The sequence below is a fragment of the Leptidea sinapis genome, chromosome 6 (assembly GCF_905404315.1).
Source record: "Leptidea sinapis chromosome 6, ilLepSina1.1, whole genome shotgun sequence".
Lineage (NCBI taxonomy): Eukaryota > Metazoa > Arthropoda > Insecta > Lepidoptera > Pieridae > Leptidea > Leptidea sinapis.
In genome coordinates, this window is record NC_066270.1 from 4532235 (window position 1) to 4559165 (window position 26931).

Below are 26931 nucleotides of genomic sequence, written 5' to 3' on the forward strand. Positions count from 1 at the left end.
GCATAATATTTTTACTCAAAGAATAAATAAGTCTAGTCTGTCATTTAATGATACCAAACGGTACATTTTACCAAATAATATTGATACCTTAGCTTGGGGTCATCATAAAATAGAATAAATATTATATTAAATTTTAAGAATAAATTATTATAGTTTTAAAAAACCAAATGAGAGATTATTGTATTTAGATGTATAAGTTGCGGAGTAAAACATGATGTACTGTATATTGTTTCAATTATAGATTTTTCTGTTTAAATAAATGGTGGTTTAATAACATATTGTTTCATTACTATACTAAACCTTAACACACATAGACGTAGTAGATAATGCATCATTTCAATCATCCATTCACTGCAATAGTTGCTGGTCCAAGTGGATGTGGAAAATCAGTTTTCGTAAATAATTTTATAAAATTTTTGAATGATATCTGTGATACAAATTTTACCCAAATCACCTGGTGCTTTGATGAAATGCAGCCTTTATATAATCTCAACCACATTAATTATCTTCAAGGTTTACCTGATTTATCTATGTTCGACGGAAAAAATCCTCAACTTGTAATAATTGATGACCTGATGAGGGAATCAGATTGTCGTATTGTTGATATATTCACGAAAGGAAGTCATCATAGAAACTTAAGTGTGTTTTATTTATCTCAAAATTTGTTTCATCAAGGTAAAGGACAAAGAGATATATCACTCAACTCAAGTTATATAACATATTTCAAAAATCCTCGAGATAAAACCCAAATTCGATACTTATCTCGTCAAGTATTCCCTGAAAATCCGAAATATTTGGAAGATTCTTACAGAGATGCTACCAATGAAGCTCATGGTTATTTAATGATTGATTTGAAACAAGAAACAAATGAATTGTGTCGCGTTAAGACAAAGATATTTCCATCCGATGGATATTGCACTGTTTATGTACCCACAAAAGGGTTTAAATATGGTAAGAATCAAGAAATTTCGATCATTTATAAATGATGCATAGACGTTTAAAGACGCATAAAGATTTGTTAATTGCTCTACATAAACTGAAGCCAAAATATCAAAAAGCTTTATTAAAATCATGTAACAAAACAGAAATAAATTACATTTGTGAATGTATTCATAACGTACTGTGGGGTAACGTTGAATTGGCCGAGAAAGAAAAATCTAAATTAAAGAAATATAAAAATATTCTTCGAAAATTGGTAAGAAAAGGTACGAATAAAATTAGAAAAAATATAATTGTACAAAAAGGAGGTTCATTTCTACCGATAATATTGGGTTCTATTCTAAGTGGGTTGATTAATTCATTTATTTAAGAAAATGGATAATGCTAAAAAAATGTTACTTATTGAACCATCATTATTGGAGAAGTTAAAACAACCCAAAGAAAATGATACGCCAAGATCTCGATTAGATACTGATATGCAAAATATCTTAAGCAGTGACATAGAAGATCGAAAGAAATGTATTTTATATTTGCAAACCCTTCAAAGATATCTAAACTTCGTCAAAGAGGATCGACAACCATACCACATACCACTTATAAATGATAATGATTCATATATTGGTTTTAATCAAGGTCATAATGAAATCGATACTGATTATATAAATCATGATGTGAATAAAATAAATGTAGTTCCTTCTCAAACATCAGTGAAGGTTAACAAAAATATTGGAGAAATATACACGAGCTCTGAAATACTGAAACTAATACCGAAAACATATGCTAAAAAAGGTGAACTTTTACTAAATTTGATTTCCTTGAATAAAAATAAAATAAGCTGGGATGAATCTGGTACCGTGATTATAGATAATGAAAAAATACCTGGGAGTAATATTGTGGACTTGGTGAGTGATACCTTGAGAGCTCTTCAGAAAAGTGAACCTATAGGTTGGGAAAAATTCGCAACAACTTTAAAGGAAATAAAAGTACCACTCACTTATATCGGGAACCCAATGCGAGTGGATTTTATAAACCATTTGCAATTAAAAGAGGTTGAAGCTAAATCAGTACCTGACGAAGAATTTTCTACACCAACAAGTAATAAGTACACAGGGAAACTAAAAAAAAGATCGGACTGGGAAAAATGGACCCCATATTAGAAATAAATAAAATTTATTATGATGAATCACATCCTGCTGGCTACAGCACTATTGATAAATTGTCAAAAGCAATGAAGGGTAAAATGGACAGAAATAGTGTATTAAAGTGGTTACAATCACAAGAAACATATACATTACATAAACCTGTTCAAAGAAAATTTCCTCGTAACAGATATATTTTGTCTAATATTAATGAGTTATGGCAGGCCGATTTAAGTGATATGAGATCTTATTCGGAATATAATGATGGTTTCAAATACATACTTTGTGTTATTGATGTCTTTAGTAAATATGCGTATGTTCGAGCAATGAAAAAGAAAAACTCTGAAACAGTTAAGGAATGCTTTGAAAGTATTTTTGCTGAAGCTAATACTACACCTACACATATACAGTCTGACAAAGGAACTGAATTTGTTTCCAAATATGTACAAAAATATTTTAAATTAAAAAACATAAATTATTATACAACCAATAATCCAGATATTAAAGCAAGTATTGTCGAAAGATTTCAGAGAACTCTTAAAACGAAAATGTGGCGCTATTTTACACACAAAAATACTCATAAATACATTGATGTTTTACAAGATCTAGTGCATTCATATAATCATAGTTTTCATTCTAGTATAAAAATGTGTCCATGTGATGTTAATAATACAAATATAATGAGTGTATGGCAAAATTTATATGATAGAGAAAGTAAGATAAAAACATCAATTAGTATGGTGAATCCAAGAATTCACGTTGGAGATTATGTTAGAATAACAAAACATAAACATATTTTCCAAAAAGGATATGAATCAAATTGGAGTGACGAAATATTCATCGTATCTACCATAATACACCGATCTCCGTTTGTAGTATTTACTTTAAAGGATTTAGAAGGCGAGGAGATAGTTGGTACTTTTTATGAAAAAGAGTTACAAAAAATCATATTCGACCCCACTACTAAATACAAAATAGATAAAATAATACGCTCTCGATATACCGGTAACAGAAAAGAATTGTTGGTGAAGTGGAGAGGTTATCCAAATAAATTTAATAGCTGGATATTAGCTTCTACTTTGAAAAAAATATGAATAAAGATAGTTTTTATTTAACTTTACTAAGCAATAGTTCTATGGATTATTTTCCTGATAATACAACAACATTATTTTCTACGAAACTGCCAAAACCAACAATACTAGAAGGTGAATGGAGGGTTGGAGTAGTAGAATTTCAGTACCCATGCACTATGTTCACCGTTCAAGAACATGAAAACATTATTTATATAACAAAGTTGATGCAAGTACCCAATGAAAGTAAACCGTCATATGTTTATTACAAGACACATATTCCAGCCACAAATTACGATAACATAAATCATATTTTGATGGCACAGAATAACACTCGAGAAAAAATTAAATTTAAGTGCGATGAGGTTTCAAGGATTGTAGTTGCTACGATAACGGATGAATCCATAAAATCTGTAACTCTATCACCTAAATTATGTCTTCAACTAGGGTTCGAACCAAACAGGAACCTCGTTGAAAAAAATTTTGGAAAGTGTCCAGCTAATTTGCATTTGGGTTTACCGTCTCAATTATTTGTTTATTGTGACATAGTGGAGCCTCAAATCGTTGGGGATGTTATGACACCCCTTTTACGAATAATACCATTGGATCCCTCAAAATACATATATGGAGCGTACAAAATGCACGTTTTCTCTCCTCCCCATTACCTACCTGTGATGCGTAGAGAATTTGATACAATTGAAATAGATATAAGAACAAGCACCGGTCAAAAGATACCATTCCAATTTGGAACAGTGTGCATTAAACTCCACTTTCAAAAATTATAATGTACGGCAAACGTGATAATATTTCATGTCCATATGAACACTATTATACTCACCAGGCCGGATCGGGTATCGGAGTTATTTATAAAGGAGCACCGTATCAAAGAGGTCATGGAATCGGAAGTTTTCTTGGGGGGCTGTTTAGATCTATTTTACCACTACTGTCTAGTGGTGTTCGAACTATTGGTAAAGCAGCATTAAGTACCGGTGTAGGTATATTATCAGATATGGTTAATGCACGCCCCATGGAAGATTCAATAAAAACTCGTCTAAAAGAAGTCAGCTCAAATTTGAAACGAAAAGCTGATGCTAAAATAGATAATATCAACATGTTTGGATCTGGGTATATAACAAAACGAAAACGTCGTTCTGCGATCATTCCATCATTGACTGCGAAAGCGAAAGCTATTAAGAAATTAAAATTGAATCAAAAACAAATCAAAGATATATTTACTGATTAAATATGTCATTTTTACATAGTCAGTCTTGTGAATGCATTAAGTCCGAATTGGATTTATTTGCATTACCATCAACTCAAACTAGCATTGAAAGTGGACTATGGATTCATTATAAGCCCATTTCATCACTTGCTGATGATGGACCAATAGAATTTCAAGTACCTGGGGCAGGTGATGACTATGTGGATTTATCCCATACTTTACTCCATATAAAAGCTAAAGTTTTGAATCAAGATTATACAAAACTGACAGTACCGACAGTTGTGGCCCCAGTTAATAATTGGTTACATACACTTTTCAGTCAACTTGATGTATATTTAAATCAAAAACTTGTATCGCCACCGAATAATACATATGCATATCGAGCTTATATTGAAACTCTATTGAATTATGCACCTGCTGCAAAAGAATCTCATCTCACTTGTGGTCTATGGTATGAAGATACAGCTGGAAAAATGGATGCAACTGATGAACAAAATAAAGGATTTATTAAAAGACAAGAATTGGCTAGTGAAAGCAAAGAAATAGAAATGATAGGACATTTACATGGAGATTTATTCAACCAAGAAAAATTTTTGATTAATGGTGTTGACATGTGCGTAAAGTTAGTTCGTTCTAGAGAAAATTTCAATCTCATGGCTTCATCAACTGACCATAAATTTAAAGTGTCTATTACAGATGCAACTCTTATTATTCGAAGAGCACGAATCAACCCAACTGTGCTACTTGCACATCAAAAAGTTTTATCATCTACCACAGCAAAATATCCAATCACGCGAGCAGAAGTCAAAGTTTTAACTATATCATCAGGCATTCAGGGGAAAACCCTTGATAACATATTCCTTGGTCAAATACCCAAAAGGTGTATAGTCGGTTTTGTGAATAATGCATCCTTTAATGGTAGTCTCACAAAAAACCCATTCAATTTCGAAAATTATGATATTAATACATTTTGTTTATACATAGATGGACAACAGATACCTTCAAAAGCCTTACAGCCATCGTTTGACAATAATATTTTTACTACGGTCTATCATACGTTATTCTCAGGAACAGGTATACATTTCCTAAATGAAGGCAATGGAGTATCAAGAGAGCAATATGCCAAAGGGTTTTGCTTGCTAGCCTTCGACTTAACACCCGATTTATCAGCAAATTCTTCAAGTCATTGGAATCTTATAAAACATGGTAGTGTAAGATTAGAAGTTCGTTTTGAATCAGCTCTTACACAAACAATTAACTGTATTGTTTATGCGGAATTCGATAATGTTATTGAAATTGATAAAAATCGTAATATTTCTGTAGATTACAGCAGTTAGAATATAATAATTAATGTTTGAATCGTTTGTATCCTTGTGTATTTTTTATGTTGATTAAATACTAGATTACCTTATAAATTTATATAATAAAAATATGTATATAAAATGATATTTTGTTTTATTATGGTGAAACATAATGGCACTTAAATGATAAGTTCAATTATTGATAGTTTAATGGAGTCAACATTTCCAGATTGTACTAATGACTACGTAAGTATGTAGGTACAAAGTTCGTTTTCAATCAGCTTTTATATTATAATAAAATTGATGAAAATATAATTTCATCAAATGTTCATAGATTTATATTTGAATCGCTTGTAATGATATTTTGTTTTATTGTAACCATATAAGTTTTAAATACATGAATAAGATACATTAAAGCCTTATTTATTGAGTGCTTATGTTATTATGATCCACATAACTATTCAATCCTCGCAACTGACAAGACCCTGTTCTCAACTAATATGAATACAATCGAGATACAGAATTATTTGAACAAAATCGATCCCAGTATTAAAAATAATGTTTACGCGGCAAACCGATTGCCGATATATGTTGTAACGCCCTGTTATATTGTCAGCAATTTAGATAGTGATAATAAACCAGGCACTCACTGGGTTGCAATACACATTGATGAGCAGGGTATTGGACAATACTTCGATTCATATGGTCGTCCACCTCAGGGATTCCAGCTGATGTTTTTACAAAGGAATTGCAGAATGTATAACTACAATACTGCAAGAGTACAGAATGAATATACCGCAGTGTGTGGCGAGTACTGCATAATGTATCTATACCTTAAGTTTAATAAAAAGAGTTTGAATGATTTCATCAAATATTTTGAAAATGATACAATCTGCAATGATGTTTTATTATATACTTTATTTAAATTATGTTTTAAAAATAAATAATAAATACAGAAACTGTCTTTTTAATCGTAGTAACGAATGTGATAGAGGTAATTAGTAAATTACCTGTATCACGTTCATGGAAATTTAGACATTGAGTCGCTCACCAATCATTAGCTAAATGACCAGTGATTATTAATGATTATGGATCTCTTTAATTTAAAATGCTAACTTTGAAACTATAGGAGATATCGAAAAACGGATCAGCGCAATCGCTCGGAAATACATCAAAACCCCCAGTTTGACACCAAACTTCTTTTTTTTTTTTTTTAGTAGGCATCACGAGCAAGTGAGCCAGAATCGAGGAGCCAGAACCGGCGAATCCCTACTACTGTGAGCCAGAACCGGCGAATCCCTACTACTAAAGTTTAACATAACATGTGGCACGGCAACGTCACACATTGTTCGAGACTGGCTCGAGTACACACACTTGGGCGTAGTATTAGTTGCCACACTTTGCGACTACGCCTGCGGTATCTTTGTGGAGCGCAGCGGAGACCAATCCTTATACTAAGCTTCTATATTACGTGAAGCGAAAATTGGAGATATCTTTTTAGGTTTCAGTTATCAAAGGTGCCAACGAAACCATACTTCTAAGCCTCCGCCCTTCTTCAAGCGTTCTGTCTGTCTGTTAGAAGGCTGTCTCATAAGCCGTAACAGGTAAGTATACTGTTTATATTATTACAGAGTAGGCTCAACGAGCAACATTTTGTTACTTGACCGTTTTTTACTATTTCAGCTCTTGGTAACTTCGGTCGCCGGTCAGTATGCAGGATGTAAGGCTAGCAAAACATTAAGGCGACACTAAATGCCAGCGACCTTGAGCGATATGAGTTCACGGCTGCCAGCCTGCCAACACAATGTAACAAAGCCAATATTTTCAAAATTCTTGAGTGGAAAACAGTTTATATGCTTACAATTCTCGTTATTCACTACTAATCTGAATAAATGAACCTACACAAAAAAGTACAAGCTATAAGAATAACTTTTCTGAGAGAAGTACCAAAAAAATTCGTCACGCCATGCCAAAAAACTTGTTTAACTTCAAAGAAAAGTGGTAGTTCAAAAAGACTCGGCAGTGTTAACTATAACCAACAGCAAGCATTAGCAACCTACAAATAAGACTTCAGGATATGTGTAACAGGATTAAGTAGTGTTCATAGCTCGAAATGCTATACTTTCACCACAAAACTTGTCTAAAAACACCATGTTTGCGTGTTTTCTGCTAATTCTTTGCCTTAATACGAGTAAGAGCATAAAAAGAAAATACTTATTTCTAATTTTCGATATAGGTAATTTGTACAGCTTGGATACGTAAAAACTAGTATTTTCTTTGATTAACTCGAGTGTTACACATTAAATAAAACACTTTTAAAGGATTAAAACGCGTGTAATTGTAACTGTGTTTTTACATTAGATTTTTGCGTAAAAGTTACATTTTTATTTTTGTTTTAGTCGATCCGACGTGTACAGACCTCGTTTTCAGGAGGACTGAATTCTAAACTAAAAACAGTTACAATTACACGCGTTTTAATTATTTAAAATTGTTTTATTTATACGTAAAAACAGAAAAGAGAGTACTACATTACAGTATATTATGGCTTATTAATAATCGCAATGAAAATTTACTCCAAGTCAAAAATTACTTTTCCCTGACATGTAATTCTGTAGTGACATAAAGACAAAAAGTAATAATCTTGGAAAAACTTTAAATTGCGTTTATTTAATAACACAGACACCACGAAACTGAACAACCTTCCCGGAACATATTACTTATTATGTATATCGAAAAACAAATTTTTGGACCTCGCTCACAAATGTTATGGAATGAGCTTCCTTGTGCGGTGTTTCCGGGACAATACGACATGGGTACCTTCAAAAAAAGCGCGTACACCTTCCTTAAAGGCCGGCGACGCTCTTGTGATTCCTCTGGTGTTGCAGGAGAGTGTGGGCGGCGGTGATCGCTTAACACCAGGTGACCCGTACGCTCGTTTGTCCTCCTATTCCATAAAAAAAAAAAATAGATCTTCTCAAGTGCTCAGATGGGAAATAAAAAATATTGTTCCGACACCCGAACCCGCAAAATAGTCGTAATTCAAAAACTCTCGATGTGACGATATTGTCCGCAGTTTAAAATAGGTTGTAATACACATTTGCATATCTCGATCGGTAAGCCCATTAGCTAGCCTACCTATTTACGTAAGAAGATTAAACTGAGATAATGTTTGACCCGACTTATTCACCGTTCGCAATCTCCGCTGTAGATCTAGGGTTTGACCTGCTTTTACGACTTTAAGTATCTAAGTTGGCGCTCAATAACCTTCTACAGAACATTGCATTGCGGTTTTACATAAAACATTTGTTTACATAATTTTTTACTTTTTTAAAAACTATATATCGATAGCTTATGCAAATTCCTAGATCCCGCGATAATCGATCTATTAATACCATGGATGGTATGCAGTTCCTTGCACATGGCGTCTCTATCTCTGGGACCATGTCCCAAGCACCTGAAAAACAACGATTTTTGATACTTATATATTTTATAATACAATTTGGTTTTGGTTTCCAGGTACTTGGAAATTTATTTTATTTTAAGTTAAATTTATTTTATTGAGCACATGTAGTTTAGTATAGTATTTTATAGTATTTATGTTACTTACGAACTTATTGACGCTTTTGCGCACTTGTTTTTATAATGGAAATACCTACTTATATTCCGTCCATTAACAAAAACTTTTATAAGTTGACGTAAATTTTTTTTCCTTTTATTTTAATACAAGAAAAATTCTTGTTGTACACAAACTATGGGCTGAACTATATATATATATATGTAATAAAATCTATTTGTACTAACTATTTGTTTTTGGCTGGTGGTCTTTGATGACATTAAAAAGGTTAAATTTCAAAAAAATAGAAACAAAAAGTTTGTATAGTGTTTGCAGCCATTTTTAATGTATTTTTCTTTCTGCCAATTTGAATGAAATTTATGAAGAAGTTCGATACATTTTAAAATATACATAGTACGAAAAAAAATGTAACGCAAAATGTAACGCGAAAGAAATTTGTGACGTTTATGGACACAATGCGGTGTCAGTAAGAATTGTACAAAGTCTGGTTAGGCCGTTCTCAATCTGGAAATTTTGATGTTAAAGCATCTCGCTCTGGTAGCCCTATAACGGATAAAATAAACGCCATTGCTCAAAAAAGTTGGATACACAATAAAGACCGATATTTGGGTGCCCCACGAGCTTCCTATAAGAATCTTACGAATCGTGTACTCATTTGCGATTATTATTGGGACGTAACGAAATCTACTTAACTAAAAGACATAATAAAAATCGCAAAAATTATAAAACGAAATTGGGCAGGACACATATCAAGGGCAAGTTACAAAAGATTGAGCAGTATAGTCACAATCTGGTATCTATTAGATGCCAAAAGAAGAAGAGGAAGACCTGGTACTAGATGGAGAGACGATATAGTAAATTACGAAGGAGTGCTCTTGTCCGGTACAGCAAACATTAAGGACGAATGGATGGAGAAGGGAGAGGCTTTTGCCCGCATTGGGATGATATCTATATATATAAAAATGAAATGCTGTTCGTTAGTCTCGCTAAAACTCGAGAACGGCTGGATCTGTTTGGCTAATTTTGGTCTTGAATTATTTGTGGAAGTCCAGAGAAGGTTTAAAAGGTTAGAATACATATGAAAATGTTCGAAATTAAAAAAAAACAACAATTTTGTTTTTCCTTTGATGTGTCCCCCGTCGATCATAAATCAAATCGAAAGAATAGTTTAAAATGAATAACTAATTAGAATCTTTATATCGTTCGAACTTTCTCCGGAGGTAAAAAAGAAATTTAAGTTTTTATTCTTATTGCTTTATATGGCGATACAACGTATGCTGGGTCAGCTAGTATACAATATTATAGTTAATTAATTAGAAATAGTGTTATATTTTAAAAAGGCTTTAATGAATAAATAAACGAAATCTAATCGTTTTAAAAGAGGTTGATAACCGATCATGACAATTGGATCACGTCCGAAAAAGGTCGGGGTCAAAGTTCGGTCAGGCTTCACAGACTGTGGCAGAACCCGGGTTAACTCGCATAATTGATGTTAACTAGTAATTAACTAAGTATTATACTTACCTTTACCTTTTTATCGTTTAAGAATTACTTACAAGTGTATTTCTGGCCTTTGATGATGATGAATTCTGCTGGTAAGTATGTTCTTTGTCGTAAATACATGTATAGCTTCTAGGGGACCTAATTGTAGGTGCTGTAGTAGGACCCAAATTATTACTAGCTTTAAATTTGTCTACAAAACTATATAGCCCTACTTATAATACAATTATCACTATAACTATCGCATTTTGTTACTAACTTCCTAATTATACCTACTTAGTAGTACAAAGTGCTTTTATTGGATAAAATAATTTTAAAATACACAATATTTACTTTACTTTTATTCAGAAATAGTATTATGAGCTACTGAGACTTAAGGGTACAAGTGGTATCACAGTGCCGCTCACAATTTTCAAAGAATTAGGTTTATTTTTGAGGCTTCCAGGAATCCTGAGCAGCACTGCATTATTATAGGGCAGGAGCGAATCACCAACAGTTGAAAATCTTGCATGTCATGTCACTTTTTATAAGAGCAAATAGGAATGTCGGCGCTGGGAATGCGACGCTATTCTGTTATCATTTGAACGAAGTGTGAGAAAAGACAGGTTTTCGGTGTATTATCCCACACAGGCTAAGAATTTATACAATAACATGAGATCTATTTTTATGATTAGAAGTGAAGATTCATTGACATAGGCTTTATTTTGCGGAAATCCATAATTATCCAATTTATTTTAGTTATCTTGAGTGTAAATTCCGCTAAAATTTGACTTCAATCAATTCGACACGCGTTTCGACTCTACACGAGGCATTCTCAAGAGATTTTGAGTCACCAAATTCTGGCACGAGACTCAAAGTCTCTTTATCTCGGAATTTATACTCAAGATAACTCAAAAAAATAATTGGATGATTTGAAGTGACGCAAAGAGTAAGACGCACACTTGATGGTCTGCGGGGGCCTCTTCAACTGCGGCTCACGGCGCGGCGGACATTGCGATTGTACTTGTGTTACGGTCTGTTATCCTAGAAGACGACTCAATACCACTAGCCCGTGATCAAGCGTATTTTGCCACTGTCTTGTTAAGTGTGCATAAAAGAGACAACAATACACTAGGTTACGCATTTAGTATTGCAACGCCCTTTGGAACACGGGCCTTAGTTTCAGTAGCTCAATGATTTGACTAGCTACGGCGCTCTCGGAACATGGAGCTAAGTTTTAATAGCTTCAATAGCTACGGCGTCCTTGGAAGATGGACCTTATTTTCAGTAGCTCAATAATTTAAATAGCTACGACGTCCGTGGAAGACGGACCTTAATTTCAAAATAAAACACATATTTATAATAGTACTTACACACCACTGTTTGTCTACAGTAAAAGGCACCAATTGCACTATACTAAACTACATTAAATAAATTCACATATTCCACTCTAATTGCCTCATATAATATTCTAGTTTTCTAAATCATAAATAATATAGTGGTAGTTACTATTTCTTCGCCTTAGGTCGACACCAAAAGGGATCATTGTGTGGATAGAATATTCTGATGAGCAAGTTCCACCTGACGGAATAATTCTTATATTTTCATTCCATATATTATAGTAAAGGATAAGCAAAGTCTTACTACCAAAATTTTATAAAAAATAGCAGGGTTCGGACTGGTGATGTCCACCTGTTCAACTTCTTAACTGTGACAGAGATATGATTTTGATTACAGTTATTATGGACTTACAACTGGACTGTTATTCAACCTTAAATTAAACAATAAATACTTTTTGCATGTCCATTGCTTATCTTTAACACCCTAATGCCCAGCTACGCCCATGATAAAAGTAATAGCATTTGATTGGTTTGATTGTTTATTTTGAACTCAAAAACAAAACAGGGACATCTGTGACAGATAACTATAAATATATACGCACTGATTAACCTCGCGAAGCCAAAGTCGCAGAGTTTGACGACACCGTCGCTGGTGAGCAGGATGTTCTCCGGCTTGACGTCACGGTGGATACAGTTGTGTCTGTGGCAGTACGCTACACCTTGCAGCGTTTGCCAGATTATTTGCTTCGACAGCAGCTCTGGACAACCCTGTAGTACCAATAATATCAATTTGTGAAAATTATGCTAACAAACATTGAAGTACAATGTTAATAAGACCGTATTGATAGTATTTAGATCTGTAGAGGGACCATAAAATATTCCTGAGGTATATCTGAATGAGAAAAGTTAAAAAACTGTAAATCAATTCAAATATTAGGTCATATCTTAATGGAATATCTGAGAGATGACTGCGATATTGAGAGGGAGCGAAGGGCGCTCTCGGACGTAGCAACATGATAGCACGAAGGTTTGCAAAGTTCAGCAATGAGGTGAAAACAACTCTGTTTTAAACTTATTGCCTGTGTATGTACACCTGCCAACTGTGGTGTAATTATTCCAACAATACCTTAAGTTCACTAAGTGTCCAATATAATGATTCCTATCGAGCTCTTATGAAACTTCCCAGATATTGCAGTGCTATAAATATGTATGCGAGAGCGAGAATACTCGACTTCTTCGCAATAATTCGCACAAGAATTGCATCTTTTTGGGACTGAATGAGACGCTCCAAAAACGAAATTCTGACGGCTGTCTCTAATTATTTATATAATTACGATATTTTCAATAGATGCATAGCATTAAATATAACTAAGTAAAATTAACTAGTAATTACGATATTTATTTAATTTATTAGTGGTAATATAATTGTAATTTTGATTTCAATTGTATTTTCTATGAGTTATGCCTGAAATAAATGCTTATTAATATAAAGATTTTGAATCAAATTAGTTGGAACAATTCTCAACAATTATTTCGAGCCATCGATCGGCTTAGTCCCATTAAATAGTTATAAGATTGATGTTTCGAGAAAATAACCGCGCGAGAATAGGTGATTTGATTTTTTTTTATTAAGCGAATGTTTTGATTGTGTATGGCATAAGGCGCACTTTCGAAACTTCCATCTTGTGGGCTGCCCGAGATTTGATGCAAGTGGACCATCAGCTTCCTCACTGGGCGCAGCATGAGTTACAGTAAAACCTTTTTTAGAATTTGAATACTGGCCTCTAAGAATCTTAATGACAGTTATACAATTTAAAAAAAGTTCAAAAACAAAAATTATGTTGATTTAAAGTTGACACGTCGTTAACAGAAATGGAGCTCACGCGTCAACATTTCTGTGCCATAATTTATCACAATTTTCGTCGCGGCTTATCTCAATATAAATTTCTCAACGCACTTGTTTCGATTTATGATGTTGAAGCACTGAGTCAAACGACAATATACCGCTGGTATGCCGAGTTCCGACGCGGTCGTGTGTCGCTCAGCACTGTTTCTTCTGCAGGTTGACCAAGAACAGCCTAAAACATCGCAGCTGTGCGAACTATTATATTAGATGACCGTCATGTGACATACGAGCAGATTCAGGCTGTTATCAGTATCGGAATGAGTGCAATTCAGTCGATATTAAATAATGAGCTGTATGTAAGAAAGCTAGTGTCCCGCTGGGTTCCCCACAATTTGTCCAAAGAACACAAGGCAGCTCGTGTAGATTGGTGCCAGAATACTCTGCAAAGCTTCAACAGAGGAAGTCAAATGCCGTTTATAATATCGTCTCAAGTGACGAATTATGGATTTCTTCATACGAACATGAAAGAAAACATCAGTCAGCAGTTTGGGTCTGCGAAGACGAGGTCAAACCAACGAAAGTGGTTCGCTCCCGCAGCATGTTAAAGAAAATGGTCTCTACGTTTGTCTCGAAAAAGGGGCATGTTGCTAATATTCCTTTACAGGAACGCAGAACTCTCTCGAGAAACCGTCGACCAGTGCCAAAAGAAACTTGTATCTTCTATCGACGCTGGTCACGGAATGGTGAAAAATAAAACTTGTTAAATTTAATCTACTGAAGACACAAGTTTGCATATTAACCATTTAAAAAAAATCGTATCACTGCTCTTCCACAACTCTCCCCTTAATACCTTGCCTATTTTTGGTAAAACCCTTATAAAAATTTAACTCCGTGCAACTCCGAGCTGTCGGGGATCCAGTACTTGAATACATCATCACCATCTGGTGTTGTGGTGTTCCTCTACAATGCGGTTTTTTTCACGATCAACCAAACCAAAGCGCGCACAGCTTTCTAAAAGGCCGGGATCGCTCCTGTTATTCCTCTGACGTTGTGGGAGAATGTGGGCGTGATGATTATTTAACATTAGGTGACTCGAACTACCGTTTACCGTGTCTTTCATAAAAAAGTGAAATATGTCAAGTGAGTGTAATGTGACAGTAATAAGCACTGACCTCTACTGTATACCACAGGACTGGCTGCTGTCAAAGTGCTTTTGTGCCTGTTTGATATTCGCCATTTTGGCGCTGTTGGCCCTGTAGCGAGAGTCTGCGGTACTAAAACTAGTGATGACAACCTCAGCAAACATCAACAGATGGTGGGAAACTATTTACAAAAAATATGTGTACTTTACTACGTTGATTCTTGAAGTATAAATAACACGGAAAACGAACGAAATTAATTAATCATGCAAAAATACCTCAGAGCATCGCAGCCATTTGTATTATACGTCAAAATTAGTTCTCTCGACGCTCGCGATTGGCGCATTAAATAGGCACACAAAATTTGCTGGCAAACATATGGAACATTAAAGAACATTATTTCAAGAACTCAACAAAATCGGAGAAGGCTATTATTGATAAATAAGTCATAAAAACTTAATATTTTACTATACCAATATACGTTAGTTATTCGGTTGTCCTTACATTTGTTTTATTTATTACTATCCGTTCTTACTTCACCCAAGCAGCGACCTTGCCACAAACTTAATGCGAATCAATTAACCGCATTTTGTGCAACCTGAACCGTAGCAGAGGCTGCACGTGATCTCATTCACGAGTCACGTGCCACGTGAATGTAAATCGTAATTCATACATACACCACTCGACGATGCGTTTTTTTAATAACGAATCGTCGGTGACAGCATCTAATCAAAATTTAGAAAACCGTCAGAAAAAATTCAGAAAAGCAATCATAATGTTTTGACTATTGAGTTCAGCGGGCCTACCATGAACTCTTATTGCGATTCAATTGACAACCTAAAATGAACTGCTTTGCTAATTCGTACCACGACGTGATTAGAGCTATCTAATTTAGGTTGACGTTAAATCAAGTCGGAAAGTGAAAAAAACCGCTAAAATCATATCATTTTAGGTCTCGAAACGCAACGCATATGGTTCGAGTAAGAGAGACAAACTTATACAACGACTGTAGAGCGTCATCTCTTTCCCACACCGCGGACCACAGACAAATTTATTTCGTTCATTCTTCATAAGCGATCCAAACGCCATTCAGTAAAAGGCACTTCAAATTAGGTACCTAAACTGAACTGCATCGGAATCGCATCGCTAATTAAAAGTTGATGGTAGGCCCTCAGTCCTCTTCGGTATACTTCTAATAACTGTTATTTAAGATACACGTGATTCGAAAGACAAAATATTCACAACAAATACTCATCAATTACAATATAAGTATACGTTGACGTATGTGACATTTGGATCTTTTTTGCATCACTGCCACCACCATTCGTAAAACACTGCCAAAAGAATAATTTAACGCTTATAAATAATCCCTAAACAACTCGTTAAGAATTTTGTTGGCCATTGTTCAAATTTGCTTTATTTTTACCGCATATTGTATAGCTTTTTTATTTATTTATTCTTTGCAATTTTTTTCCCCTGTATTCCTTTTCTTTCTCCCAGTTGCGTGTTTTTTCTTTTTCATACATAAATTCTATCTGCAAAAGCTTGTAATTAGCTTTTACTCTTCTTCTGTATTTATTGTCTAATTTCTTTTGTAAGTTTTCTTTTTAAATAAAAAAAAAATAGATAGCGTGCGACTCCATAGGCCACGGAAAAAAGTACCAAAATTAAATATTGTAGACGGTAATAGAAACATAACGCAGGTATTTATTTTTTATTAAAAGTATGTTATCAAAACTAATCCTATACTCGAATAAATAATCAGTAAAGGTTAGAGCCTTCTGTTTTACGCGTGGCACATCGTATACGTTAATCGCTGATATAATAGCGCATATTAATAAGTGCTGGTAAAAAATTAATCATTTAAAATAACCTTCCTGTAAGGCTTTGTCCACAAAGAACGATCGAGGCGACGGCAAACAAAAGCGAGAGAATATCTCTCCTCTCTTTCACTCGCTACACAATACCCACGCTTCATACGGCGTGGCGGTAAAATGGCGACTTTACATAAACGAAACTGACTATAAATACGAAAAAACGGGTAGTACCAAAGAATATATAATAGTAAGTAAAAAGATAAATTAAAAAATTAAAGTAAGTAATTGAATTTTACAAATTTTCAAATAAACAAATTACATATTTAGGAAACAAAATTTTAATCACCCCTATTACAAGTACATAAGTAAGCACGCAGAAGGTGTCATAGGTTGCCGATGCTAGCGCAACTTATTATTACATAATTTTTTGTTACAGGTTAAGGACAATAATTGATGTATTCAGGTGAATTGTGTATTTGTATTTTTGAATATTTTTGAAGTTAAACTTCTTTAGGCACCTTATGAAAAAATGATGAGACTGCAATTTCAAGATGCGCAGATAAGCAGGTTGAAGTTGGTTCCTAAAATTTTCTGAAGTTTGCGTCATTCGTTATTTTGCCCACACAGCCGTATTCATTATTTAATAATTAATTGTCAAAGCCATCTTTGCAAGATTTTAACAAAACTGTTATTTCTAAAAGCGTAGAATAGCACGAGGAATAAATCATTTTAATTATTTTTGCTTCGCTAGGCCAAAGAAGTATAACTTCTTGCGTGCATACATAAGTACACACACACTTTTTTGTTTACTTAATGTCGCCATTGTAGTACCACAGTGTATTTATATCTATAGATACACGTGTATCTATCCTTCTCTTTTCGTAGCTTTCTTTCGCCGTCGTGAAAACACGGTCCGGAATAGTCGTAGAACTAATTCTATGGTTTAGTTAGTCAGTACAGTCAGTTAGTTTAGTACCTCTAGAAATAAAAAACTTACCACAGAAACGATTTACTGGACTCCTGTTTAAATGGTTAATCGAAAAAAAAAAAATTAAAGTGCTAAGAAAGTTTTTAAATTTAAATTTTAAGTGTTCTTTTTGCATGCTAATTTAAATAAGCCGAATACCACTGCAATACATTTCTAAAATCTATAATGTATACTGTATTCGACGCAATAAATAATTTTTTTTTTCATTTCATTTCCATCAACCGATTTCTTTACGTCAATCGTAGAAATAGTTCAAAAAGTCAATATATTTTATTGACATACAATCAAAAGACTGCTACGTCAACGTCAATCACATAAAAATACAATTCAGATACATACATATTAATTACATAAAAGTTTAAACATATTTTCAAAACAATGCAAACCAGTGAAACAACACAAGGCTGAACCATATAATAAAAAAACAACTATAATACTATTTAATTACATATTGTAATATCGTTTACGTAATATTCAATACTGTAATAAGCCTTCGACATAAGTCTGCGTTTAGTAAAAGATTTAAATTTATTTATTAATAATTCAAATACACTTTTTGGTAATTCATTCTAAAATTTAATACCATTGCATGCAAAAGAATTGTTTATTTTACAGAGCCTAGTAGGGGGGCACTAGCTTGTAGTTATTTCTAGTGTTCAAATTATATTTATGTTCTACGACTACTTCGGAGTGTGTTTTTACGGATACGGATCGGACTCTAATCTGTGGTGCTAAACCCTTCTAATAGTTACGATCCGTCACTGTGTGAACATGCCCCAAGCCGGTTTAGCTAGCGCAATATGTCATAATACGTAATGCAACTGCCGAGCAGATTTGTAAGAAATGCTTTGAACCGATAGTCGGTAGTGTCGTAATCATAATATGTTTTAGCTTTGATTGCGGTATTGCGGCGGTAAAGGTTACACTGATTTTTATTTAATAAATAATACTTAATCATCTGGATGTGTGGTGTTCTACTACACACTTGTCTGGTAAAAAATACTACGTAATGAGAGGACTGAGAAAGGAATGCTGAAATGTCAAGATGCCACGCACACAAGCATCTTTATATGTAGCCAATACACACTACAATATAAAGTTGCCGTAATAAAAAAGCTATTGCTCTTAGGTAGTAGATACGGTATCTAGTTGGAGCGCAGCGGAGACCAATACTTAATCTAAGACTTCAAAGAAGCTGAGTGTGGTATGTTGTACAGACAACGTGACGTACCAACGAATTGTTCGTTTTTTAATAAAAGAATGGTTACGATTTTACAAAACACATTAAAATGGTAATTTAATTAGGTTGGTTACATAATACTTTGAGAAATTAAATCCTGTCGACCTTCACAAGTATATTGACAAATATTGCACTCACCGAAGGATATTTCTCCATTTCATGTAGCACAGTGTGGTCACAATACTCGAAGACCAAGTGCAGCTTCCGTTTCCGTCGGAACACCTCCAGAAGGTTCACCAGATTCGGGTGTTTTAGGTTCTGGCAATAAACATTAATTTTTATAGTTATCAACATAAAAGTCTCGATCTATAAAAGGCATAAAAGGCATTAATTTTCTCAAAATTGATTCCTTTAGAATTCTTTTTAGATTCAATAGGGAATATGCATAATTTAAATTAATCATTAACATCTTTATCGTAGATACCGAAAAATACAAATAGGTTTGAAAATATTCAAATTATCTTTCAAAGTGAAATATTAAAACATTGAATTATGTCATCGCGTGCTTTGCGGAAATTATTGATTATAGAACAAAAAAATGTTCTACAATATTATAGAACGTGTCAGTATCTACAAGAAAGTCCGCTATACCATATGTCCAAAAAGATTCGAAAAACAATATTTGAGGCAAATTCAAACTTCATAATACATTAGGTATATTCCTTATTAAATTAACCCCCTTATTCATAATAGTCTGCTAACTTAAAGCATTGCTAATTCTCACTCTGTCTTCTTCTATTGACCTAAGTCAGAATGAGAAAAAACACTCGTAAGCGGCTGTTTAAAGTTAGCGGACCATTATGAATAAGGGGGTAACATGCGTTTGCTCGTCCGTTGATTGCATAATTAGGCAAAGGCAAACGTAAATCCATTACGGATCAATAATTACTGGAAAAAATAATAATTGATAGGTGTCGTTCATTCACAGTCTGATTATCAAGAAACTTTCTCCCACTTACAAAAAGAAACTTTGAAAATGGCTCCCCTCCACATGTGTTTCAAGGTTGATACGACATATCTGTAATAAGGCCCGTTTAGTGGTCCAATATTGGATGTTTTTTATTTTATGAAAATACGCAAGAGACGAGCAGGAGGTTCAGCTGATGGTTATTAATACGCCCTGCCCATTACAATGCAGTGCCGCTCAGGATTCTTAAAAAGTCCAAAAATTCAGAGCAGCACTACAATTGCGCTCGCCACCGTGAGATATAAGATGTTAAGTTTCATGTGCCCAGTAATTTCACCGGCGCCCTTCAGACCGAAACACAGTAATGTTTATACATCACTGCTTCACGGCATAAATAGGCGCCGTTGTGGTACCCATAATCTAGCCGGCATCCTGTGCAAAGGAGCCTCCCACTGGCAGTAGGCAGGGGCGCGTATTGGTTTTCTAGCAAGGTAGGCACTGTGAATCTTACTAGTTGTAGTTGCAGTTTACTCCGACAGTAGGACGGACATAAGTTGCATGAACCGCTGCTTGCGTATATGCAATCTGTAGACTGCCTACCATAGGTAGTTTAACACTAGTGCCTGGTAACGTGGTAGGCACTGCGTTATTATAATATATAATATAGGCCTATCCTCGCTAACGATCCTGCGCTGCCCCGAGTCGTTACGTGTCATCTTTATAAATGTTCGCTCAGTTGGGAATCCATTCGTGCAAACGTAGTGATTATATTCTCTTTGATTCACGCAATGTCCACGTCCAATTCCGCCCTCAGGCTATTAAATAATAAATTTAATTGTAGAATATTACTTTGTAAACTATTTTGATGAAAAAAAAGCCCGCTCAGTTTGTTGCGCCCATTCTTATAAGGTCTGAGGCATTCGTTTTGGAATGGATGGTAGTTTTTGATTTTTAATTAGTGATGTCACATCCTATTTTGAATAAAAATATTTGAATTTGAATTCTCTTTCATTGCCATGACGTATTAATTGACGTACCTAATAATTGAAGTACTATTTTGGGTAACGCAAGGGAACGGTCTCCCTTCCTTTTCTTTTTCCTAGCCACGCACACTCTTTCTCTTTCGTTTCTTAGCTTTCGTTCTATCTGGATACAGTCTAACGGCCGATGAAATGTAAGCGTAAAAGGATAGATCTCTAGTAAGTTAAACTAAGGATAGATAGGTTATTGAAAACGGTCGTTAGTTTCTCTCTCTTTCACTTGCGTTGTTATGATTGGTCAAGTAGTTCAGATAAGAAAGCTTAACTAAAAAACTCGCATTCGCATTTTTGCATCAATTTAAACCACATTTAAAAAAAAATGCCACATGTCAAAGGTCTATCTACTACGAAATACAGGATTGTTTTAATGATAAAAATATTTGATACAGATAATTATTATATGCCCATCTACATTTTATAAATGTTACATGTATTCTTTAAGTATTTTTCTTTTAAAAAAAAGGCTAACTGCTGCGTTTCTTGCAGCACTTCTTCTCAGAAGGCCATTTACCAATGTACGTCAAAGTGCTGTTAGGGTAAAAAAATGACTTACAAAATAATTTCCTATACATTTTCTTGCAACAAAGAAATTTGAATTTGCACGGCAGTCGTATTGGTTTTAATGAAAATGATCCGAAATTCGTTCTCTGCAATCCTCAAAACCTTAGAAACGATATTGTTGAAATCATAATTTTACGCAGCGGACATCTTGGATTTCACAAATAATACTAAATTCGTGGAATGCTTAGAACATTCCGTAGTGTTCTTTCGTCGTCATTGTAATATGTGGACCCGAGCTAAAATTACCATCATACTCCCACGTGAACTCTTCAAAATTTCGTGTGAAAAATGACCTCTTTGGTACCCCTGACAACGTGTGTGAAATATTTCAAATTGATCGGTTAAGTAGGCATGAAAGTGTAATAGTAAAACTAACATCAGCATTTATTAGACAAATAAAACTGAAATCAAAATTTTATAAGCGATGCGGGACTCGAACCCGCAACCTCTCGCGTTCCGTTCGAGCGCTCTTACCAACTGAGCCAACCGTTTGAGTGACGTATCGTTGATAAAATCTTGTATGCTTTGTTCAACTCTCAAGTTGTGGCTTCATCTACTGGATCTACTTTACAGATAACCTGCTCAACCCCAATACTTGCATATTAGGAAATTGACTTGAGATGGCGCTCTTGCAAATATAAACAATTTGTTATTTTTTAAAGTGATACAGCTGAAAACAAAATGTTTTGAATGATACGGGACTCGAACCCGCGACCTCTAGCGTTCTGTGCGTGAGTGTTAAACAAAGCATACAAGATTTTATCAACGATACGTCACTCGAATGGTTGGCTCAGTTGGTTAGTCGTTCATAAAATTTTGTTTTCAGTTTTATTTGTGTAATTTATCCCAGAAGTGAGGGTTATCACTTTAAAACATAACAAATTGATCAGCATTTATAATATTATTACTAAGAATTAAGTATAATATGTAACCTTCAACATCCTGATCTCTCGCAGGGCAATCTTCCGAATGAGTGGATCGTCTTCGTTCTCGACGAACTTCTTGATGGCGACGATCTCGCCGGTGTCCCGGTTACGGCATTTGTAGACGAGCCCGTATGAACCCTCGCCTAGCTTCGCCAACTTCTCATAGCGCTCCATCGCGCGGCTGCTAGCGCGCGATCTAAAACGCCAAACGAGCTTAGACTTAATTGGGATAGGGACAAATGCAGCTCAGACCGATTTTACCTCCAAAATTTTGACTAAATAGAGATTTCGTATTCCCCTGTTATCCCCTAAAATATTGAACATACAAAAAAACTTCTGACACAATATTTTCAGGAAGAATAAGTCTATGTCCCTATGTTTTCCTTTTTTCTTACAAACCTTTCAAAATTGTTACGTATTCGTCTGAATAGGACGGTATAAAAATGGCATTTTCTACGGTGTTTGAAAAGTCATATTTTCTTATGTCGTTAGTTGATTGAAAAAATCGTACAGACATAGCTTTAGCATATCTGGGTTTTGTGACAAAATTCTCCGCTCTAGAAGCATTATCCAGGGAGAAAAAAGGGGATACGTTTGTATGGTATAACGCTGCTAGCGTCCCCTCTTAACTGACACAGATGCGGAACGACTAGTTTAAGTTATTTTCACAGTATTATGTCCTTTGGTATATAGGTATGGGGCAATGCTGCTGATATTAATACCATCTTTGTACTGCAGAAGAGAGCTTTGGGCGCTATACTTAACCTAAAGAATAATTGAGAGCAAAGAGTTGCATCTCAATATATTCTTGATGAGGGTTTCTACAACGATTCTTAATGACACCACAGATTGGGAATGGAGCGACCGCCTTCAGGCTATTTAAATTATCAATATGATTGTCTCGAAATCTTATTATTAAAAAAAAGAAGCCCGCCGAGTTTCTTACGCCCGTTTTTCTCAAGTCTGAGGCATTCATTTCCAAATGGGTTGTAGTTTTTGATATTCGATAAGTGATTTCATATCTTATTTTATTAAAAATATTTGAATTTGAATAGAACTCATTTTATTGATTGAATAAATTGTTAATTATTATTATTCATTCAGCATCAACAATATTTTAGAAAATATGTTTTTCATATATATTGTAAGTTATAATTTACTCATTTTCGTCAAATTATTTCGTTAGTAGTTGAGTTGTTGGTGATTATGACGTGTGCATATATCAGTACATAAATCAGTTAGGTAAGCCCAACTTCGACAAATATGTCAATCGTATTGTTGTATTCACGACCAGTGTCCTTCAGAGCCTATAATCTCTCCAATTCATGTGTGGTGCCGGTGATGACACAAGGCACCGAAACGTGGTCCTTCACTATTGATAATCGAAGGTTAGATAAGGTTCTCGAGTGGCGAACACGGGTAGGAGGACGATGTATGGGACCCCAAGAAGAACTGATGACCCGATAAAAGTATAATCCAGACCGCCCAAGATCGGGCACTATGGAAGTGTTTGGGGGAGACCTACGTTCAGCAGTTGACGTCTGTGGGCTTCATATATCATAGTCAATCGCCTCCACATATTTTTTATCGTGACGTCAGTATTCACCAAATCTGTTAAAGCATGTTTATGACAAAGTTGGATATATTGGCAAAATCGATATCTATAGTATTCTAATCCTTAATTACGAACACACATATACATACCAACTAGAATCCATAATAACACGGAAATGTGAAATTAACTTTGTCCGTTCTCGGCTAACCGATTTTGACAACATTGAGAATTAAGAGGTAATTAGGAATGAACATTCTACACCGAAACATCGAAGAAAGAGAATGTTAGCCGGACGGGGTTAGACAATGTCTAATATTTTTTTTTATGAAAATAAGGGACGAACGAGCAGGAAGTTCAGCTGATGGTAATTGATACGCTCTGTGATTACAATGCTGTGCCGCTCAGGATTCTCGACTTTTCTCAAAAAATTCTGAGCGGCACTACAACTGCGCTCTTTACCTTGAGACATAAGAAGTTAAGTCTCATTTGCCCAGTAATTTTACTAGCCACGGCGCCTTTACAGACCGAAACACAGTGCTTACATATTACTGCTTCAAGGCAGATATAGGCGCCGTTGTGGCCATAATCTAGTCGGCATCCTGTGCAAAGGAGCCTCCCACTGGTAAAAATATAATACAACAACGACCTTTCCTGCAACGACAACGTTTTATAAGTACCTACCAAAATCATATCAATCTTTTAGCCTATTTAATACATCTCTCCTGCAAGGAAAGATTTTTGATGAGGTCGCAACAATCTCATTGAGTAGAAAATTAAAATATGTATGTTATGTACCAACTACCTGGCTGAGACGACGTCGGCAGCAATAATACTTTTATTGATTTTTCCCTTCATGTAGTTGCGTCACAGTAATTTGGCCATAAATTTGTCTCCTGCACGATAACTTTAACTTAACCCCTCGAGCATATTTTTACGGACTAACTAGTGTTCTGCGTTTTGTTTCCGCCCTTATCATAACCGAAAATGAATTTAATTATATTTCCATGTAAATGTGTATAATATTCTGTCAAATATAGCAGAACAAGTAATGGAGTGATTTCTCAGAAATTGCGAACGTCAATATCTGTCAGAATTGATACAGACTGCTTATGCATTTTACGTCGTTTTTATAAAATACTTTAGTTAAATTATATGTGAAAACGATCTTAAGCAACCAAAGTCGTCAATATCGACTTCAAAACTGGATAAAGGCGACTTACGGCCGACGTGCATCCAGCTTTAACAGAATGTTGTCTAAATGTGTGTTTAAATCGTCATAAATTTATTTGCCCTGTGCTTACCCGGGGTGTTCAAAAATAGGGACGTTCCAACTACCAGTGGGAGGCTCAAAGGAAAGGCACAGGATGCCGGCTAGATTATGGATACCACAACGGCGCCTATTTCTGCAGTGAAAAAGAAATATGTAAGCATTATTGTGTTTCAGTCTGGAGGGCGCCATAGTTATGAAATTACTCGGTAAATGAGATTTAACATCTTATGTCTCAAGGTGACGAGCGCTATTGTAGTGGCGCTCAGAATTTTTGGGTTTTTCAAGAAAGCTGAACGCCACTGCATTGTAGTGGGCATGGCGTATCAATTACCATCAGCTGAACGTCCTTCTCGTCTCGTCCATTATTATCATAAAAAAACCTCCCTACGCCTAGTAGTGCCTATGCTTGTCTTAAAAGGCGACTCGCTAGTCGCCTCTTAAGACACAGGAGATAAGATTAGCTTAACTCAGACTCGAAGAATCGATTCCCAAGCAATCTAGCACTGGTAGCCTATCGTCTGGTTAAGGGATACTATCACTTATCGCCACCAACGCGGCAACAACACCACAGCACCCCGCTCCTCGCTTAATTTGGACTTTTGTACACTACGTGTATATGGAATATGGATACAGCATGGGCTAAGCATCATCCACCATCACATTGCAAAGGCTCAGCCGGCCTCTTTATTTCTTTACGTACACGCAGATCGAGCGACACATCGTATGTGACATACGCGGGTGCATTATTCTGCATATTTTTTTACCTCATGCTGGGGTATTAGTATGTTCGTTGATATACTTTATATTTGCCGTCTTGGCAATTTTTGTATGGAGAAGGTAGGTTTGCAGAAGAGATGAGTGGAAAAAACTAGAAGAAGCCTACGTCTGAGGACGATTTCACAAAATAAATGGTTCTTGACAGTCAACAGTCAAGTTTTAAAATTTCAAACAAATATTTTAAGCAAATACTATTGTCAATATTATTTCAATTGGTTAGTGAAAGGCTCTTGTTATAACAAATCAAAAACCGTTTGCCAGTTGTAGCCTTCTAGGTAACTAACATCAACTAGATAACTATAAAATTTCGTATTTCCATATAATATAGGTACCTGTCTGAGTTGAATTCTTAAATACATCTTACAAAAACAACACTTAAGGTATAGATGGTCACAAAAAGCAGGATCATTGGTTCACAATTGTTTAAGTCGGTGATCACCTGCCATCAAGACATGATTTCCGGACCCGTCCGAAGGTATATAAAGTTCAAGGCCACCTACCTTCTCGGTAGCAGCGGCAGATTGTTTCCAAATAACCACAACCGCTTTTCACCGAACCATTTCTCCATACAGGAGGCCACTTTATTCCACTGTTTGTAAATACTGCAATTATTCAGTTTCACAACACGATTATTCATTTATGGAATATGGATACAATTTCATTTGCCGCCAAAATTTATGACTAGTTTTTTTTTATTAGGTAGGACACGAGGCGCTCTGGTGAAAGCCGCTAAGGTTTTATCCAGAACTGTTATAATTTATCGATCGCCTGTTTTGTTTACAGTTTCTGTTGAGCTGTCCA

General features: G+C 35.0%; 1 protein-coding gene across 4 annotated transcripts in view; it reads right to left on the reverse strand.

Moving 5' to 3' along the window:
- LOC126964927 (cyclin-dependent kinase-like 4) overlaps window positions 1–26931 on the reverse strand; it is a 53873-nt gene that overhangs the window by 18700 nt on the left and 8242 nt on the right. Inside the window, exons 1-5 of one of the 4 annotated variants that reach the window (XM_050808255.1) lie at window positions 24886–25018; window positions 22535–22724; window positions 19233–19352; window positions 12667–12832; window positions 12234–12305 (exon numbers count right to left, since the gene is read on the reverse strand). In XM_050808255.1, the coding sequence (XP_050664212.1) occupies window positions 12234–12305; window positions 12667–12832; window positions 19233–19352; window positions 22535–22724; window positions 24886–24938 (601 nt within the window). In that variant the 5' untranslated portion in view covers window positions 24939–25018. Of the gene's footprint in view, window positions 1–12233; window positions 12306–12666; window positions 12833–19232; window positions 19353–22534; window positions 22725–24885; window positions 25026–26630; window positions 26787–26931 lie in introns of those variants that run through there. The other 3 variants (XM_050808257.1, XM_050808254.1, XM_050808256.1) reach the window with 3 other exon arrangements.